At 37.4% G+C, this 20,525-nt stretch overlaps 2 protein-coding genes across 5 annotated transcripts in view; both read right to left on the bottom strand.

The window, feature by feature from the left end:
• The window catches only part of mpped1 (metallophosphoesterase domain containing 1), a 49,648-nt gene extending 43,878 nt beyond the window's left edge, over window positions 1-5,770 (bottom strand). The window contains exons 1-3 of the mRNA XM_047804429.1: window positions 5,531-5,770; window positions 3,652-4,009; window positions 1,142-1,323 (exon numbers count right to left, since the gene is read on the bottom strand). Coding sequence (XP_047660385.1) covers window positions 1,142-1,323; window positions 3,652-3,809 — 340 coding nt within the window. The 5' untranslated portion in view covers window positions 3,810-4,009; window positions 5,531-5,770. The remainder of the gene's footprint in view (window positions 1-1,141; window positions 1,324-3,651; window positions 4,010-5,530) is intronic.
• Window positions 5,771-12,317: 6,547 nt separating this feature from the next.
• scube1 (signal peptide, CUB domain, EGF-like 1) overlaps window positions 12,318-20,525 on the bottom strand; it is a 77,753-nt gene continuing 69,545 nt past the window's right edge. For 2 of the 4 annotated variants that reach the window (XM_027151489.2, XM_027151491.2), the window contains 9 exons: window positions 20,359-20,520; window positions 19,874-20,077; window positions 19,568-19,729; window positions 19,142-19,309; window positions 17,779-17,940; window positions 16,997-17,194; window positions 16,220-16,372; window positions 15,656-15,735; window positions 12,318-14,305 (listed from right to left, as the gene is read on the bottom strand). In XM_027151489.2, the coding sequence (XP_027007290.1) occupies window positions 14,153-14,305; window positions 15,656-15,735; window positions 16,220-16,372; window positions 16,997-17,194; window positions 17,779-17,940; window positions 19,142-19,309; window positions 19,568-19,729; window positions 19,874-20,077; window positions 20,359-20,520 (1,442 nt within the window). In that variant the 3' untranslated portion in view covers window positions 12,318-14,152. The remainder of the gene's footprint in view (window positions 14,306-15,655; window positions 15,736-16,219; window positions 16,373-16,996; window positions 17,195-17,778; window positions 17,941-19,141; window positions 19,310-19,567; window positions 19,730-19,873; window positions 20,078-20,358; window positions 20,521-20,525) is intronic. The other 2 variants (XM_027151490.2, XM_027151492.2) reach the window with 1 other exon arrangement.

The following is a 20,525-nucleotide window of genomic DNA, read 5'->3' as shown; positions in this document are numbered from 1 at the left end:
AAAGAACGAGGATTTGAGGCATAAATATTTATCTAAAAACAAACAGGAGAACAAAACTCCAGGACGACCTGTCAAAAGTGAAACATAGAGAGAAGCAGGGACAGGAGAGGATGCACCACAGAGAGAGAGAGAGAGAGAGAGAGAGAGAGAGAGAGAGAGAGAGAGAGAGAGAGAGAGAGAGAGAGAGAGAGAGAGATTTATCAGTTATCTGAGAAAACTGCAAGCTTTTTAGGCCTTGCCTTATCTCCCTACCCGTGCCTCCTGCACCCTACTGCATAACCTTAGGAGAGCTGTGCTCACATCCACACATCCTTCCGCCTCTTGTCTTCATCCTTCTCCTCTAAAAAAATGCTGTTTCTCTCTTTCTCCTCGTGTCTGGTGCACTAAACATACAGCATTTCCCCCTCTTTAAACTGCTCTGTGAGAGGAGATAGATACTATCGCTTAAATCAGTAACGTGCCTCAAATTTTATACACTAGTGCTGCAAGAGAAAATGACAAATGTTTCATAAGCTTTTCCTTTAAAAAAAGATTAGCCCCTAAACACTTCTTAATCATGACAGGACATATGTAATCCACAGCAATGACTGAGTAACCTGCTGAAAGAAAGAAAGAAAGAAAGAAAGAAAGAAAGAAAGAAAGAAAGAAAGAAAGAAAGAAAGAAAGAAAGAAAGATCATGAAAGAAAACAAATAATGAAAAAGATAAAAGAAAGAAAGATCATGAAAGAAAGAAAGAAAGAATAGAAAGAGAACAGTGCCTTTGTGTCAGACTCGATGTTAAGCAGTCTGGAGTGGAATTAATTATTAATCACGCTTCTTCCTCTTTCTCTTGTATTAATAATAAATTAATCGTAGTAGTAGAAGTATGAAGAATAAGACTTTAGTGCTCAGCCTGAAAGCACTTCAATAAGAATCAGAGAGTTTGCAAGGTAAAAGGACTCACTGAGTGTGTGTGTGTGTGTGTTTGTGTGTGTGTGTGTGTGTGTGTGTGTGTGTGTGTGTGTGTGTGTGTGTGTGTGTGTGTGTGTGTGTGTGTGTGAATGAGTGAATGTGAGTGTGTGTGGGTGTGTGTGTGTGTGTGAGTGAGTGAGTGAGTGAGTGAGTGAGTGAGTGGAAGAGGTGATATGACTCTGTTCTCACCGAGCCAGTCGTTGAATTTCTTGACCTCGCTGGGTAAGCCGAGCTCAGTGAAGTCTCCTGCGTGCAGCAACACATCGCCGTACGGCATCTGAATAGCGTCCGTGCGCGAGTGTGTGTCCGAGATGCACACAAAGCGAGTATAGCCTGGCGGCTTAGGGGTGTCATGGGGTAACGGATCAACCCTGAGAGAAAGAATAGTTGAGAGAATGAGAGAGAGAAACAGAGAAACAGATAGAGAGGGGGAGAGAGAAGATGCAGTGTTTTCAGGAAGAAACAGGATTTCTACGGAGTTCTCTGGAGGTTTGCGGTTGCAGAAGCAGCAGCATGTCTCTGGAGAAGTGGAAAATACTTTTGAATAAGAGTGGCCCACTTTAAAGTAACTACTGCTGGGTCAACCTGCCTACCTACACTACACACACACACACACACACACACACACACACACACACACACACACACACACACACACACACACACACACACACACAGTAGGATAATGTGATTGTATATACTGTACATTGTGATTATTCCTATTCCCAATCTCTCCATTGCAGAGGTGTATTAGTGACCTGATTTCCTTTTTCCCAGTTCTAACTACACATGATCGATTATTGCATTTATATGTGAGTACAAATAAAGATACAGCATAGTCACATTTTTGTTTCTCAAGGTACAGAATGTACCATCAAAACAACAATCCAACAATGCATCCTATTCAAGTCTCCCCTACTTTCTAAAAGGCAGACAAAATGCAGATGCACAATGGGTCCTGTGATATACCCTTGAAACATACCCTTAACCTGTGACATGATGTACCCCTGACTTGAAATGTATCCTTGAGATGTACCCCTTCACTTGAGACATACCCTTGACTTGAGAAATATCAGAGACATATCCTTGTCTTAAAATGTACCCTTGAACTGTACACTTAACTTAAGATGTACCACTGCACTTAAGATGTACCCTTGAACTGTACCCTTGATCTGTACCCTGGACTTAATATGTACCCTTGCACTGTACCCTTGACTTAAGATGTACAGTACCCCTTCACTTGACATGTACCGCTGAACTGTATCCTTAACACAAGATATACCCTATCACTTGAGATGTATCCTGTAACTGTACTCTTGACTTAAGATGTACCCCTTCACTTGACATGTACCACTGAACTGTATCCTTAACATAAGATGTACCCCTGAACTGTACCCTTGACTTAAAATGTACCCCTTCACTCGAGATCAACTTCACTCGAGATTGACCCCTTGAGAAGAACCCTTAAAATATATCCTTGCGATGTACCCCTTTCTTTAGATGAAACCTTGGACTGTACCCTAGACTTAAGATGACCCCTTCACTTGAGACATAAACTTGAACTGTTCCTTTGAATTAAAAGGTATCTGTTCACTTGAGATGTATCCTTGAACTGTACCATTGACTTAAGATGTACCCTTCACTTAAGATGCACACCCTCACTTGAGATGTACCCCTCACTTGAGATGTACCCCTCACTTGAGACATACCCTTGTCTTAAAATGTACTCTTGAACTGTACACTTAACTTAAGATGTAAGATCTCTCTCCTGTACCCCTTTCTTTAGTTGTACTCTTGAACTGTACCCTTGACTTAAGATGTACCCCTTCACTTGAGATTTACCCCTTGATTTGAGAAGAACCCGTAAGGAATATTCTTGGACTGTATCCCTTTCTTTAGATGAACCCTTAAACTATACCCTAGACTTAAGATGACCCCTTCACTTGAGACATGAACTTGAACTGTTCCTTTGAATTAAAAGGTATCTGTTCACTTGAGATGTACCATTGAACTGTACCCTTGACTTAAGAGGTACATGTTCACTTGAGCTGTACCCTTGAACTGTACCCTTGACTTAAGATTTACCATATCACTTGAGATGTACACCTTCACTTGAAAGGTACCCTCAAGATATGTCCTTGGGATGTGCCCCTTTCTTTAGATTAACCCTTAAACAGTACCCTAGACTGTACCCTTTGATATGAGATAATGAGATTGCCTTTAAGATTGCCTTTAAGAGTAACCTTGACTTGCGTTCTACCCTTGACTGGAGATCTACCCTTGACATATATCCTTGACATATAAGATTGGATTTAGGAACATGCTTGAGATGCAGCCTCGAGGGTACCTTAAAACCTTGTGGTGTCCTTAAAACACCATTTTTATATATTGCTATCTCACTTAGCAATTCTCTGTGGTCAGTCGTTTAGAAGCAACATGCTGTGGAGCACTTTGTATGTGCACAAATCAGGAAATATTATCATGGTGCACACAATAAACAATGGTAAATTTAAATCAGTTAAAAAAGGACGGAGCAAAATCCTTGGAAAAGTGTGTTGTGATGTAATTTGACACAATATCCTAGCTAGCAATGGTTCTGGATACAGTACATGCACTTATTCTAATATGTTATAGTTACTATAGAAACAACTTATACAGTGGAATGACTGAGAATGAGTAAGACAGAGAGACAGACTTACATATGGACGTGGGGTGGCTGGAAGCGTCCTTGGTTAATGTTGTAAAAGGTGAAGGCCTGAGTGGGGTTTGCACTGTACTCGTCCACCTCCACTGCTCCTCTCACTCCTCTTTGAGACTGCCGTCGTGCAGCCATGATCTCCGATAATGTAAATGCCATGACAGTCAACACACACACACACACACACACACACACACACACACACACACACACACACACACTCAGAGGGACTCCGTGCTCACATGCACTGCTGAACTGAGATGAGAAGCAGATGAGGCTCAGTGTTCAGTAGCCTCCATGCTGGCAGTGTGAAACTTCATGATGCCCAGAGATCCTACTCAACTGAGACCTTCACGCACCTGGAACGCAGATTAGAAAAAGTAACGGCATTCTGCTTAACTGTGACGAGAGGATAAAAAATGAGACAGAGGGGACACTGGAAACACATCTAATACACACGTTTTCCATTCAAACTATGCTCAAAGCTTTTTAAAATACATACGCACACATTTGTAACATAACAAATCAATGGAGCCAAATGAATAAAAAAGATTAGAGTAAAGCATTTACTAGAAAATGGTGTACAAGGAAAATAGAACAAGAGAAACAAAAATCGCTTCACATCCAATCAACTTTTAGTAACTGTAAGTAAAAATGATATACAGTAGTATAGAAGCATTGATGTCTACTGAGAATCATAATGAATATATCATAACATTTTGTACCCTATCGCAGCTGTACGCTCTAAAAGAAAAAACAATACTATTAAGGCAGAATAAACCATCTTAGTCCGCTAAAATTACAATGAGATCTGACATGAATATGCATAATCTTTTTTCTTTTATCTCCTCTCCTAATTTACAAAATTGTTGCGATGAAAAGCCTGCAGGCAAAATGCAATAACAATATCTATCTGTACACTCTAGGAAAAAAAGGTACTAAATCCAACCTGCTGGGGCAAAACCCTTCAATTTTATTCCGTTTAACCTGAAAAAGTGAGTGTAGTTGTAATATTTGTTAAAGGTGCAGTTCAGCAATGTTTTAAGATGAACAATTCCTATTAAATAAATATTACATACTGTAATATTCGGACAAACTTAGTTTAGTTGCCTATTCCTCAGAGTGTAACGTATGAAGAGGATCATGTGCGGTCTAATATTACTATCTTACAGCCTCACTGCAAATGGAATATATATATATATATATATAAATTAGTTTACATTTTATATTCCATTTGCAGTATAAAACACCATTATAAGTAAAGTTCAAAAATCTTTTTTATGGTTTTATGGTTTATTTTGTCTTCCGGTGTGAACTTCAGAATTAAGTTCAATGATTTAAACCCTATAATAAAACAATACTATATTATAGAAATACCAGGGAATACTATAGAAGTGATCCAGATTTCAGTAAAAGTTCATTATGGTCTAATGTTAAAAACGCTGTAGAAATAAAAATAAATGATCAATAAAATAGTCCCTCAAGTTTTTATTCAGTATTTTTTATGTATTATTTAAAGTTAGATTGTAGCTTGGACGCTGTGTAATTTCTTGCATTTCTATTTTCTTTACAGAAATAGTTTGAGTGAAGTGTTTTATGGAGTAAATGTGCACGGAACTGATCGTGAGTATGAAACCGGTTATAACGGATTGAAGTCCATGCACAGTTTACAAACCCCCCCCCACACACACACACACGATACAACGGGACGCTATACGCTCCTGAGAAATGCTTCCGACTGACACTGCATGCATGTTAATGTTTAATGCTAAACCCTGATGCCGACATGTTTATAAGAGTGTGTATAACCCCCTAAAGTTTCCTGTATAAACATCCGGTACACAGTATGGTTATGTACCGGTGTGTGGTGAGAGGCATACCTGCAGTTAGAAGGGCTGAAGATGCTAAAACTGAAACAGTCCACTTTCCAAAAAAAAAGACTTTCCAAAAACGACTAAAAACTAAAATAAAATATAAATGTCCCTGAAGGTGTAAAGCGCGCATTTGAAGTTGGAAGTGAAGCGAAGGCGTGCGCGTGGAGCTGCAGCTATGAGCCTGTGGTCTCGCGCGGACGCACGGAGACACGCCCCCTCTGTCCAATAATATTTATCTCCCTCTAACCTCCCTCTCTCTCTCTCTCTCTCTCTCTCTCTCTCTCTCTCTCTCTCTCTCTCTCACACACACACACACACACACTCTCTCTCTCTCTCTCTCTCTCTCTCTCTCACACACACACTCACTCACTCTCTCTCTCTCTCTCTCTCTCTCACACACTCACTCTCTCTCTCTGTCTGTCTCTCTCTCACTCTCTCTATGTCTCCCTGTCTCTCTCTCTCTCTCTCTCTCTCTCTGTGTGTGTCTGTCTCTCTCTCACTCACTCACTCACTCACTCTCTGTCTGTCTCTCTTTCTCTCTCTATCTGTCTCTCTCTCTCTCTCACTCTCTCACTCTCTCTCTCACACTCACTCACTCTCTCTATCTCTCGGACTCTCTCTCTCTCTGACTCTCTCTCTCTCTGTCTTTCTCTCTCTCACTCACTCTCTGTCTCTCTGACTCTCTCTCTCTCTGTCTTTCTCTCTCTCACTCACTCTGTCTCTCGGACTCTCTCTCTCACTCACTCACACACACTCACTCTCTCTGTCTCCCTGTCTCTCTCTCTCTCTCTCTCTCTCTCTCTCTCTCTCTCTCTCTCTCTCTCTGTCTCTCTCTGTGTCTCTCTCTCACACTCTCTCGCTCTCTGTCTGTCTGTCTGTCTGTCTCTCTCTCTCTCTGTCTTTCTCTCTCTCACTCACTCTCTCTGTCTCTCGGACTCTCTCTCTCTCTCTCTCTCTCTCACACACACACACACACACACACACACACACACACACACACACACACACACACACACACTCACTCACTCTCTCTGTCTCCCTGTCTCTTTCTCACTCTGTCTGTCTCTCTCTCTGTCTCTCTCTCACACTCTCTCGCTCTCTCTGTCTGTCTTTCTCTCTGTCTCTCTGACTCTCTCTCTCTGTCTTTCTCTCTCTCACTCACTCTCTCTGTCTCTCGGACTCTCTCTCTCTCACTCACTCACACACACTCTCTCTCTCTCTCTCTCTCTCTCTCTCTCTCTCTCTCTCTCTCTCTCTCTCTCTCTCTCTCTCTCTCTTGTCCCCTCTTCTGATCCAGATCACATCTCATCACATCACATAAACAAAGTGCACGCACTCACGTCATGCTCGTGCACTGTGGGTCACCGAGATGATGATCACGCGCGCGGTCTCAAATGAATGACTGACATTTATTTCACTTTAGGAATAGCTAAATGTAATCTCTCTCTCTCTCTCTCTCTCTCTCTCTCTCTCTCTCTCTCTCTCTCTCTCTCTCTCCATCTCATCCGAGCAGAATAAATGCTAAATATGAAAACAGACCTAAGACTATCCTTAACTTTTTGTACATGAAGGTCACAAACGTAACTTGCAGTTCTACTCCAAGTTGAACCACTGAGCCTGACAAGTTAGCCTGATTTTCACTGCAAACTTTCTACACTGCCTACACAATACCTGCTGATACTAGTACCGGTGGGATGCAGCCTGCTTCTGCTATCTAGACAGTGATGTAGCAACGTATATAAAATAATAATAAAACTGTCCTCAGCTATCAGAATCACTTTACATCACACATGTCACTATAAAATATTTCAGTATATATGTTGTAGATGATTTATGTTATAAAATAGCGAGGTTTCCCTTGTCTCATGTCACATGCAAATGCATCTATTTTTCAGTATTTGTTAGATTCTTGGTAAATACACAGTTTATTTTTTACTGTCGCCTAAAATAAGTGCTACTAAAATTGTTAGGTGAACAACACTGCTAAATAAAATTAATAAAAATGTTTAAAAGTTATTTCGGATACATAGAAAGCTCAGTGACTCATGATGTCCGTTACTATTGCTGTACTACTGGAGTTTGCGTTGAGAGCTGATCCATGGAAAGAAGTCGGAATTTCTCGTTCATGTTGAGGCGCAGCGCCATCTTGTGGACAGATTTTAAAAGTTACATTTATTGCCCGTGTCAACCTTTAGCTGTTTTTCTAATTATAGCCACACGGTGGCGACACAATAAACAAACTAGCAACCGAATCGCGTTTCATATTACATATAGTAATTAATATTCAAATTAAATAAATAAAATATAAATATATAAATAATACCTACCCAATAAATACCTTTGTTTATTTTTTTGTATTTTATAGTATTTAATTTGATTTCCTTTAAACCTTTTTCTTTGACATGTTAATTTCACTTTCTTACAGCTTTATTTTATTACCCACAATGCTGTGTGATTACCTGTTGAAAGATGTGAGATAAGAAATTCTAGATTATTCTCGTCTGACTTTAAACAAAATAAAAAGAAAATGAAGAAATGATTTTACATTTTCCAATATTTCCCCCCAAGAATACATTATTTCATTCACCTGTACAGATATGTCCTAACCATCAGAAACTGTTTTGTTTTTCTTCATTCTTACCACGTTTGATTATATCTAGTTGTTGCTACATCTTCAGCAGATTTGCATGTTATATGTTTCCATCAGTTACTGTTATGCAAATCTCCTGGATTTCTTAAAAGTCAGCAGGATGGAAGTGTTGTATGATTGCTTCCTGCTGACCTTTTAGAAAATAATGTAAAATAGGAAACCTTACAGCTCTATGAACTGCATGTGATGTTGTATGTGCTCCCAGTCACCTGACTGAAATAATCATTACTTTTTCAATACTTAATAAAATGTGGCTGGTTTGTCAAAGCAGCAAATTCACAGAAATCTGACAATAAAACATGGAAAGGGGGAACTGGGTTCACTGGAACTGGACTTGAGTATTACTAATAGGAAATGTTTATCATAAATAATATGTGCCGTATCTACTGTTTACTTATCTTATTACAGTGACATAACATGTATGATGTGGGGAATAAAACAAGACAATGTGTGTTGTTAAAGGAAAAGTATCCCTCATTGGGTGGTGTGATGCTGTACGACGTGAAGAAGTGTATTATTCTACTTATATGACAACAATGTGCCAGTGTTTTTTAATTCACTAAAGCAAACGCAAAGTGCTTTGTCCTGAAGAATGTCCTGTGAAGGGAAACTACATCTTTAGATCTGACTTGTGACTGCTAAGCAAAACTGCTAAATAAACATGAGTAAACTTCACCATGTATCAATTACTTCATCTCTAACCAGTTACGCCTGCAAGTTCTTGTGTTACTACATGTTACTACAGAAACAATACTGTATTGCAGATGAAGCTACTGTCTGAGCTGCTGCTCCAGAAAATTACAATTCACAAATATATTATTTAAAATTATTATTATTAATATTTTTATTATTGTTGTTGTTGTCATTGTTTTTGTTGTAGTTGTTCATTCTTTATGATGCAGTATATTGTAAAACACACACACACACACACACACACACACACACACACACACACACACACACACACACACACACACACACGATTTGTATGTTTGTATTATGCTTTATTACTAAAATGAGATTTTAACAAGTTTTTTCTTCCCTTCGACACACTTTTCATCTGATTCGTGATTCTGCATTGACTTTGTTGAATCATTCTCATAAACAGAGAAGCACACCACTGAGAGCATAAACACATCCAGACCTCTCAGATATTGTTAGTTTTACTCTCAACACAATGAAGAGACACATCCCTGTCTCTCTCCATCCTAGTTGCTACAAGGTAAATATCTATAAAATGATCTTTTCTGTCCATTCTGAAAAACAATCAGCGAGCAGATGTGTGTGTGTGTGTGTGTGTGTGTGTGTGTGTGTGTGTGTGTGTGTGTGTGTGTGTGTGTGTGTGTGTGTGTGTGTGTGAGCAACAGTATTATATTTATTAGTATACTGTACTGTATGTCTACATGTTTTGTCTAGAGCAATGATTCTCATTTCCTGGTTTCTGGACATAAAGATGTGTGTTGGACTTTATTTATTTATTAAGTCCATACCTGTACAAAGGTACCTGTACAAATCAGAATTCCAAAGAAATCTCACCGACTGACCACTTTAATCCACAGTGATAAAGTATTTAAATGACACCGATGTACTTTTACACTGAAGTTGTATCTTTTTTCTATAACAGTATGTACTGAAAATTGTCATATTCCTTTATTTATTTCTATGTTTTTTTTTATTTTATTTTAATTTTTGAACTAATATCATTCATACGCTGTGACCTACTGGGGCAGTATCAGGATATATTAATTGATAAAAACCTTTAAAGCAGTTGTGTAAGTTGCGGCGATTTTCGACTGGTCCCAGTCAGGGTTAAAGAAAGGCTCACATCAAGACTCTTCTCTGTTCTGGCATCTAGGAGATGGAATGAACTTCCTCTAGATATCCAGACAGCTGAATCACCTACAGTCATATGATCTCCCTCTTCCTGAATTACCTAAACTAAAACTTACCTATACTAGAAAATAATTGGTCTTATTTTATTTTATTTTTCACAAGAGTTTTTAGACTGATAGTACTCTCTGTCCTTGACCCAGTAAACCAGTATCAGGATGACATTTAAAAAAAACTCAAAGCACTTCTCAGTTAAAGGTGACAAACTGTGTTACTATAGAAACGATAACGTATTAGAACGAGCATATTAATATAAACCTATGATTGGAAATGCCGTCAGAGCTGCTGTTATAGGAAATTCATTGAAACTTCAGCAGTGTTTTGATGTGTTAATGATTAATGAATCAACACGAAAAATATGTTACTCACTGCTGCAGAAGTTTTTACGTACATTCCAGGACTAGGAATGAGTTCTGTATTTGACAGTAATATGACATGATTTTTTTTATCAGCAAATAAACCAAATGCAACAAAACCATTGAATAAAATAAAAAAATAAAAAAACACAAAAAAATGTATACAATTTACACATGCATTAATGACTGTCATGTTTTCTAATGATACTTATTGCAGTAAATGTAAAACTATTTTGTTTTATTTGTGTGTATATAATATAATATAATATAATACAATACAATACAATACAATATAATATAATATAATATAATATAATATAATATAATATAATATAATATAATATAATATAATATAAACCAAGCAGACTTAAGCTTTTAGATCACACACACACAGATGTAAAGTGGAGTTGAAATGTCTGAGTCCACAGAAAATGCATCTATTCCAATTTAATAAATTTTTTTCAGCAGCTAGTAAAAAGAAACTCTTCTAATATTAACATGAGCTTCAAAATTTATTTTATGTTTTTCACAGTATTTGGATTGTCTGCATATGTTTTAATGTGCGACCTGCACCCGAGCACTTGGCACACATGAGGACTGTATGCTGCATATTAAAAACCTGATGATCCATTTTAGATCAGATCTATTTTTCCAGTTTCTGATCATATGATTGAATGGAGATGATAAAACATGAGGGAAGTCATTTAAAGTGTGTTCATATTATATATTCAGATTTAATCATACTGTGTGTACTGTATGTGTGTGTGTGTGTGTGTGTGTGTGTGTGTGTGTGTGTGTGTGTGTGTGTGTGTGTGTGTGTGTGCTGGATTTGAAATGTAGCATCTTCTCCCTCTATATGTGAGTGTACATGGATGAATAAGATTTGTCATTCTAAAATGGAAAGGAATTTTAATGTCCCCAAGAACACACACACACACACACACACACACACACACACACACACACACACACACACACACACACACACAAATATATATATATATATATATATATATATATATATATATGTATAGTATGCTGTTGGTCCTAAATGTTTACCTGCATGCCACAAGTGTGTACAGAGAACACCAGTGTGTGTAAACTGACAAAATAACGTTGTTTTTTGTTGTTTTTTAAAATGATTTAAAGCATTTCTTTGATCAATTACATTTCATTGGAGAAAGTTACTACAGTGGCTATATTACACTGTAAGAACAGCATTATAGTGGTGAGAGCTGATGATGTAGCCTGCTGAGGTTTAATGCAAAAGAAAAGTAGTAAGATCTCATTTCAGAAAGATGTAATTTCTGTTATTAATGTTATTTTTTTTTTATCATTTTCAGTGGAAGGGTAGTAAAAGGTATTTTTACATGGACAGAGTGATGGGTACATAGATTAACAAAATAGATAACAAAGCTAATACTGCTACACTATAGATGTTTACACAGGCCACATGAAATAAAGCTGCAGTTGAACTTATCCCCCATGCATTGTGTGGTATACGTGCTATTAAGTGGTGTAATTAGTGTAAGCAGTTGCTTATGAGCCTTGAACCACCAGGGGGCTCCATAATTTTGCTGATTTGTTGTTTAGAATCAATGCTCTTCTCCAAATATGTTCTGCTCTCCAATTGTTCCTCAGTCCTGGTCCTGAAATACAACTGCACTGCATTTTGATGTTCTTCTTGTTCCACTCAACTGATATTAACAAATATTTGCTAATTAACAAGCCTGAACCTGGTGAATGAGAGGGGGAAATATACCAAAATTCCAAATTTAGTTTAAAGAGCTACTCCACTAGCAGCACTGAGAAACCATCTCAGGTTAAATAAGCAGCTTTCTTATTTCATGTGAAGAGATTTCATGTTCTTAGAAGTTGTGAACAAACTGAGAGAAACTAGGGTAAAAATCCATGTATTGCATGTAGAGAACAGTGTTACAACTCCGAGTCTTTCAGATGTCTTTAAATACATTTATAATCTGCTCAAATTCAATGATGAACATGACATGTAAGAATCCCACTGACCTTATGACTAGCATCTGACACACACATACAGAGCCATTTTATACAAAATATTCCCCAGTTAGCAGAAAATAATCTTCTCTTATTCACCAAATAATCCACATGTCCTCTCTCGTGATACATTCATAAAGTTAAAACTAACATTCCTTAAACTGAACACTTCATATGCCACTGTAATAGATGGTTATGACTCCAAGCGCTGTAAATGAGCTGGTTTGTGCTTTCTGAGATGCATTTACTATAGATATACTTTATGAGCATGTTTCAAACCAAAGTCCATTTCATATATTCAACCCTTTAAAGTCCCAGAATTGTATTGTATTCCCTCTAAAAGATGTATAACTTAGTCACAGGAGTTACCGAAGTCAAAAATATGGTAAAATTCTGCAAAAGGAAAATAATCTCCAACATTACAGTGTAAAGCAACCTGTTAACAGTAACACAGTTTTACACCTGAAAGTTGATCATTTTCCAATTACAGCACATATTTTTTGCCTCTTATACCACGGCAAAAGGCCAACACTAACTTTTGTTTATTAAAAAACTATACATTTTATTATTTATCTATTTATAGTGACATTTAATGTTGTCAAATGTGCATAAAGCAAGTTAGTTCACTTATGTTATAGCAACTATAAACATAAGTGAATTCTTTCCTGGAAGCTTGAATCTCGGGTAACGTCACAAGTCCGAGGCATCACAACTGTTCAAATCGTGTACTATAAAACTTATAATTAAACTTAGTAATTAATAAACTGGAATTTTAAGGGGTTAATATAGGCTTAACTGTTTTTTTTTGGCATTGAGAATAGGTGAGACTTGTATTTTTAATCCCATTTTAGCCAGCAGAGAGGAGCAACCAGGACAACCAAATGTAAACCATTTCTATACAACACAAAACAAGGAAAAAAAAAGTAACATAATTTTTTTCTCTAAAGTTTACAATATAAAATTCAAGTGCAAATAAAGTTCCAAATATTAGTTACAGAACAAAAGTGTAACTCTATAGTAACCCAATGTTACCAGCAGGTAGTCTTTATCTTGTTATATATGCTTTTTAATCAGCTAGCTTGATCTCTTTGTTCAAACACTGATGTTCTTTTCATAAACTAATTCCATTCTCCATACTGCTTTTGGAGGAAAAATACAAATAAAAATAAGTGCACACCAGTCTTTTCTAAACGGAATCTTGTGCATGTCTGGGGCATGAACTCATTTTCTTTTATACTAACAGTATATCTCTATGTGTGTATGAATGTATGCCTGCAGGGTACAGGTGTAACACACATACACATATACATGCATACGTACATACATATACAAATATATAGATATTAAACATCCGGAAAAATTGGGTCTCTGCAAGTTGTAGCACATATAAATATTTCCAAAGCATTAAAAAAATCCCAAAGCAAAATATAAACAATGGAACAACAATGAAGAAGAAAAAAAAAACTATCTTAGAAAGTAAAATAGAAAAGTGGGACTCCAGAGAAGAGGTAGGAGGAAGACCAGACCTCCACTTTGTGTCGCAGTGAGGCATTCTGGGATTTAGCTAGCGAGTGGAAACACTCCAGAGGGATGCAGATAGAGAAGAGCAGCTGAGTGATGATGGAACAGAGGCATGTGAAAGGAGACAAGAAGAAGAAGAAGAAGAAGAAGAAGAGGAGGAGGGGGAGGAGGAGGAAGAAAGAGCAGCGCTGCAGGTTTCTATTTGTAAGGCCGTAGAAACCTGGTGACTTTGGAGCGTAGCAGCTTGATGAAGGAGCGCGGGAACATCTCTTTGGACTCCTGAACTGTGTACTTGAAATAGTTATGCGGGTGAGCCAAGACGTCAAACAGAGCCTTAATCAGCTTCTTATCCTAAAAAAAAGAAAGAAAGAAAGAAAGAAAGAAAGAAAGAAAGAAAGAAAGAAAACAAATCTATTAAACTGGAACTATAGCAAGCATACGAGTATATTCTCTGATAATCTAAATGCTCAGAAGCGCAGAGGAGAAATGTAATAAAAAAAAGATGTGTGGTATTTTGCATATACTAAAGTTAATTTAAACAAGTTTCTAAAGACTGGATTGAATGCTGTAGACTGAGTGTGGTCTATAGTCATGTAGGTCTAGTCATAAAATCTCACCAGGATGTTGGCACTGACAGGAATTATAACTGTATATCTTTAGTGTAATATTAAGGTGATTTAAGAAAACAAAATAAAATGGTGACTTGGTAATGTGTCTGTTACAAAACTCTAGTGTTGTGGGTTTGATTCTCAGCTCAGGTGTCCTATGGTGTCCAAAAAAGTACAGTGTATTAATTTGTCAGGCGCTTTGACAGTTCCCGGACAGACCACCAGAGGGGGCTGTCAGGTGTTTTCTCATCGCCTATTTAATTGTTTCTATGTGGGCGGTGCTATGTCCTATGTTCCCACCATCTCACCTGTTCCTTGTTTATCTTGAGTAGTGCCTTATTTATGCCTGTCTTGGTCTCTTTATTTTTGAGAGTCATTGTTGTTGTCATGTTGGTTAACGGTGTCATGTGAGAGCCATAAAATGATGTCATATCCAGGTTATGTTTGTTTATTACCTATAGTTTTTATGTTTAGGTTTTTTTTATGTTAAATGTAATTTTTGTTTTGTTTTTCATTTCCATTAATAAAAGGGTGTACGCACTGGAATCCTGCATTTGGGTCTGATTCACTACTACGGGCAGGCGAGCCTATGGTGGAGATCCGGGTTTGATCCCCACCATTGGCGGCATACGTCTGCAAAAAATGATTTTTTTGTTTTTATTTATTCATTTGTTTTTAAACAGCATCTCTGACAGTTTCTGATCTTTCTTATTAGCTATAGTTTCTGCGTAAGTTCTTCATGAAACAAGTCTTCATGATGACTCAAAAGAGGAAAATGACTGAAGGAGTGACTAGTTACAGTATATCTGCTATAATGGAACGGAACTGACTAATCTCTTTAAGGGATCTTAGCATTAAATATTACTATAACTACACATGAGTATGATGTGTCATTATTTAATGAATAAAAAAACAGAAATTGTGGTACATTGCTGTGGTATAAGATAAGAAAAAACAAAAAGCACCAACTCACTGCTGATTATTTTCCTTAAGCAGTGATCGATTCAGATCTGATGTAAATATTAAGGAGATCTGTCTATTATGTTAATGTCAACAACCACAGGTTGTAAGCTGAAGGAATAAAAGTTCTCACTTTTAATATCTCCTGGTGATTCTCTGAAGCGTAGAGTCGACCATCTCGGACAATGTCTTCAATGAGCTGCTGGTAATCCTCTGCTCCACACATGCAAACATTAACATGTTAAAATGCTGCTTACGAATAGCAAAAATGCTAAATGATATTGACTGATAAATGTTAAGCTGAATACAAAAGAAAAAAACTGAAGAAAATATACATTCCATAACAAGAGAAAAAAATCACACTTAATTTTTTATTAATTTTTTTATTTTTTATTTTTTATTTGGAAGCAAAATAATTGATGTTGCTAAATAATAATTTATATAAAAATTAATTATTTTAATTTGCTCTCAGTTTTCAAAAACAAGTGTATTTGAATGTACATCTCTACAAATTTGTGCAGGTTAGTAAGCAAGGACCCGTGACCCCAGAAGTTCGGTTAAGCGGTAGAAAATGAATGAATGAATGAATGAATGAATGAATGAGTAAGCAAGGATCTGGATGACTAGAATGAAGATAACAGGGACTGGGAATATTTAGCAAGAGCAAAATTAAAGCTGTGGAGAGGTGAAGTCTGACCGTCATAGGTGACATAGGGAACTTGAAAGCCTTTGCCGCTGTTGCCCTCGTTGGACTTGAACTGGATCCAGAGTTTGCGAGAGCGCGAGGTGAATGCGATCGGCCTCTCGTACGTCTGACACGTTTCATAGGTGGTTATGGATGTGGACTGATCTGAGGAAAAAAAAACAAGGAGGTGAACGAGGAACTCTATAACAACCACTCACACAGCTGTAGAGATTACCTAATATATAATACAGAAATACTAAATAACAAAATGAATACTGAATTACAAATTCTATATAATGTACATATACACATTACACAGTAACATATCTAAAATAAGTGATATATGGTTTAATATCAAATAGGAAATATTGTAAATAAATACAAACAATAACAATAAATACCAAAAAAAAAAAATCATAAACACATACTAAATTAATATTACATATTAAATACTAAATAACAGTAAATGCTAAACTTACTAAAATACTAAATATCATACATAGTATTGACATAAACCTACATAAACCTTTTCAAACTCATATACAAGTTGTATAAGTACCAGCATATTATGACACTGTTACGCCTGGTTTATAACTTATAAAGTCACATCATTCTGAGAGTGAGATGCCAAGTGTGGCTTGAAAAATTATGCAATTCGGAACAAAGCCTTTCTAAATGTTTATAGAGGTTTATGTCATATGTTAAATGAAGTGATGTAAAGCAGAGCTTATAAATTTTGCCTTTGAATAAAGTTTTACAGCTCGGACAGAAGTCATGTGCTAAACGTACAGCTTTTCCTCATGACCAGTACGTCCCCACACTCGTCCTCAATAGGGAGGAAGATCTCGGGCACCACGATGAGGATCCGCCTCTTGTTGGGAGGGTTGATGGTCCACACGCAGTCCACATTAGATGGATAATCTCCTGGATAGTTAGGAGACTCGATATAGCCCATAAACTCTCCCAGCTCACCTCCACACATCTGATCTGTAGCGAGGAAACCATTCTGGTCATGTACATGCAGCGTATAAAGCAGATCAAACATCCAGAATGGTCTAAATTTATTTGCACCCTTCAATTGAATACAGATTAAATAAAATAAACCAAGTACATTTTTCATAAAAACATTTGTATGAACCATTTTAATTATAGTATACTGACATCCTCAAGGATCACAAATGTCACCTTCTAAAGTCTCTACAACCTTTTATTATTATTATTATTATTATTATTATTATTATTATTATTATTATTATTATTATTATTATTTAAATAAGGCATACATTAAACAAAAGACTACTCACATAATATTCTTGTGTCTCTGTCCACCACAATGCGAAAAACCAAATTTTAAAGGATGCAAATCAAATTGCAACTATAACTTAAATGTACCACTTCCCTATAGGTTAAAGCTCAAAATCAGTGCATAGATTATTCACCTATACATTCACTTCTGAAGTGTACCACACAGGTATTTCATCAACAAAACAAAGCATACTTGTCCGAATGCCATATCCTTCACTATTCTTATGACATTTGTCTTTGTTTTTTTGACTGACAGATTGTCTTACTCTTGCACTGCGTGACGTTTGTAGCTCCATCAAAGTCAGTGGTGGTGTTTCCAGGACATGTGGCGCAGTAATTCTGGCCAAACTCAGACTGATAAGTACCAACAGGACACCGGATACAGCGGTGTGTGCTGGAGTTGTAGTAATGTCCTGAAGCACAGTGCACTATTCACACACACACACACACACACACACACACACACACACACACACACACACACACACACACACACACACACACACACACACACACACACACACACACACACACACACACACACACACACACACACACACACACACACACACACACACACACACAAACACACACACACACACACACACACAGAAAACAGGATCATTAGAAAGAAACAGAGCAAAGCAGTATTGAGAGCCCTTGTTTGCACATGCTTTTTCTCTCTATATGTTATAGACAGATAGACAGACAGACAGGCAGGCAGACAGACAGACAGACAGACAGACAGACAGACAGACAGACAGACAGACAGACAGACAGACACAGACAGACAGACAGACAGACAGACAGACAGACAGACAGATAGATAGATAGATAGATAGATAGATAGATAGATAGATAGATAGATAGATAGATAGATAGATAGATAGATAGATAGATAGATAGATAGATAGATAGATAGATAGATAGATAGATAGATAATAAAGGACTAACTTTATGCAATAAAGGACTAGCTTTATGTAATTTTAAACAGTTTATGTCCTCATGCACTTGCTGAAAAAATTCCTTATTTTATTAATTGTTTTGGTATAAGAGAAAGAGAATAACAGAGGATGTTCTGTTCTAACTCTTGTGTTGCTCTGCATTGGGCTGTTGATTCTTTGCCTGTAATAACATGCTCTGGTACAACATGGCCTTTCCTAATATAACATGCATTTTGTTCCTTACTTACTCACACAACCGTCTATATATTTTACCGTCTATATATTTTCTTACATGTGCAATAAAATTTTATGATCCTTGATCTGGTCTATGAACTTGATTGTTGTTAAAAATCGATTCATTTCAGAAAAAATAATTATCTACAAGCCAAGATCCAGTTTAGATAGAAAATGCTAATAGCTAAATTTTTTGAATTGTTACATACCGTTGCATGTTGTTGAACTTCCACAAAACTATTAAACTATGTGACTGTATGTCATTGTAGCAGTAATAAAGAAAACAGAATATCCTGAAAACTTACTCTTTAACTGATTAATTAATTAATTCAGTGCTGAAGTGGTGAATCAGTAGCAAAATAATGTGTAATGAATTGTGTATGTGTATGTGTGTATGTGTAAGCATATGGAGATGTGTATCTTGTCTGAAAGAAGATGTTTATCGTGTCACCTTTGGCTTCACAGTCTCTAAAAGAGGTGCTTCCGATGTGTTTTGTCATGATTCCTCCTCCACAGGGGAAGCAAAGCACGCGCCCACGCTCCGGCTGAAAGGTGCCGAGCGGACACTGCTGGCACGGCTGGAAACCGTCGGCAGAGAAATGACCAGCTGGACACAAACCTATAACCAAAACATGATGTGGGATGAGCAAATTCCTCATAAGGAAAGGGATTATAAAAGTAAAAGCAATTAGTTGGATTATTTGTAAAGCTTCCATATGCTCCAATCCATTTTTTGTAAATACCCGACGTGAAGTTATTGATCTTGAATATTAAATGAGATTGATTGCTATATCAATCAATCCCTATAATCAATACTTAGCAGTAGCATTACAATGGTGCTCACTGATTCTACACACACGCACACACATGCACGCACCTCCACATTCAGAGACGTTCTTGGCCCCAGTAATGCTCTGGGATTCGGCAACAGGACACGGCTCACAGGACAGCTGCCCCTCCATGTCCTGATAGGTTCCAGGAGGACACTGGACACACCTGTCCTGCTCACCGCTGTAGAAGGTCCCTACACCACAGCTGACTGCGAGACACACAGCACAGTCTTAAGATCCAGAAACAAGCAGGATAACTGTCCCACATTTCACTAGAGACAAGACCCTTTAGGGGCCTTAAAGACCTTTTTAGTGCTTTTTTCTAAAAAGCTCTGATTTCTATGAATGCCTACCGCACTTTCCCTTGATGAGGACCTGACCGGTGCTACAGCTCTCATCTATCTCTGGTGGACGCACGGCACGCTGCGCCACATCATACGTTGAGCCCGAGAACTGGATATAGAACTGCTGTTTAATGATGGACTTCCTCAGGGTGCGCAGTGTGTTCTGTAGCCTCTGCTTCACCTTCTCTCGCACGCAGTCCACATTACACGTTTCTGCCTCACAGAACAATTCACTTTAGGGCTTTATTTTCATGTAGGTGCAATTATTTTATATGTGACCTCTAAATAAGAATAATATATTAGTCTTAAAAACACCCATTTTTAAAATTACAAGTTATCACATGTTGACAAAATTACCATCATAATGCTGAGAGCTGATGTCTTAAAAGTATCAGATATATAAGATAAGTGATAAATAGTAAAGGTGAACACACACACACACACACACACACACACACACACACACACACACACACACACACACACACACACACCTGAGGCCTCCTCTTCCTTCATTTCCATCTCAAACTCAGCAGTAATGTGGGAGACCTCTTTAGTAGGAGATTTTCTTCCACGGCGCCGCTTTTTAGAAGACTCGCACTTCAGGTTTACAAACGTCACCTGGCAGTCATCTGTACAGGGAAACTGAGCTCCTGCTGAG

Source organism: Tachysurus fulvidraco, chromosome 19 (genome assembly GCF_022655615.1).
Source record: "Tachysurus fulvidraco isolate hzauxx_2018 chromosome 19, HZAU_PFXX_2.0, whole genome shotgun sequence".
Lineage (NCBI taxonomy): Eukaryota > Metazoa > Chordata > Actinopteri > Siluriformes > Bagridae > Tachysurus > Tachysurus fulvidraco.
This window is presented reverse-complemented; position numbering and strand designations above follow the sequence as displayed.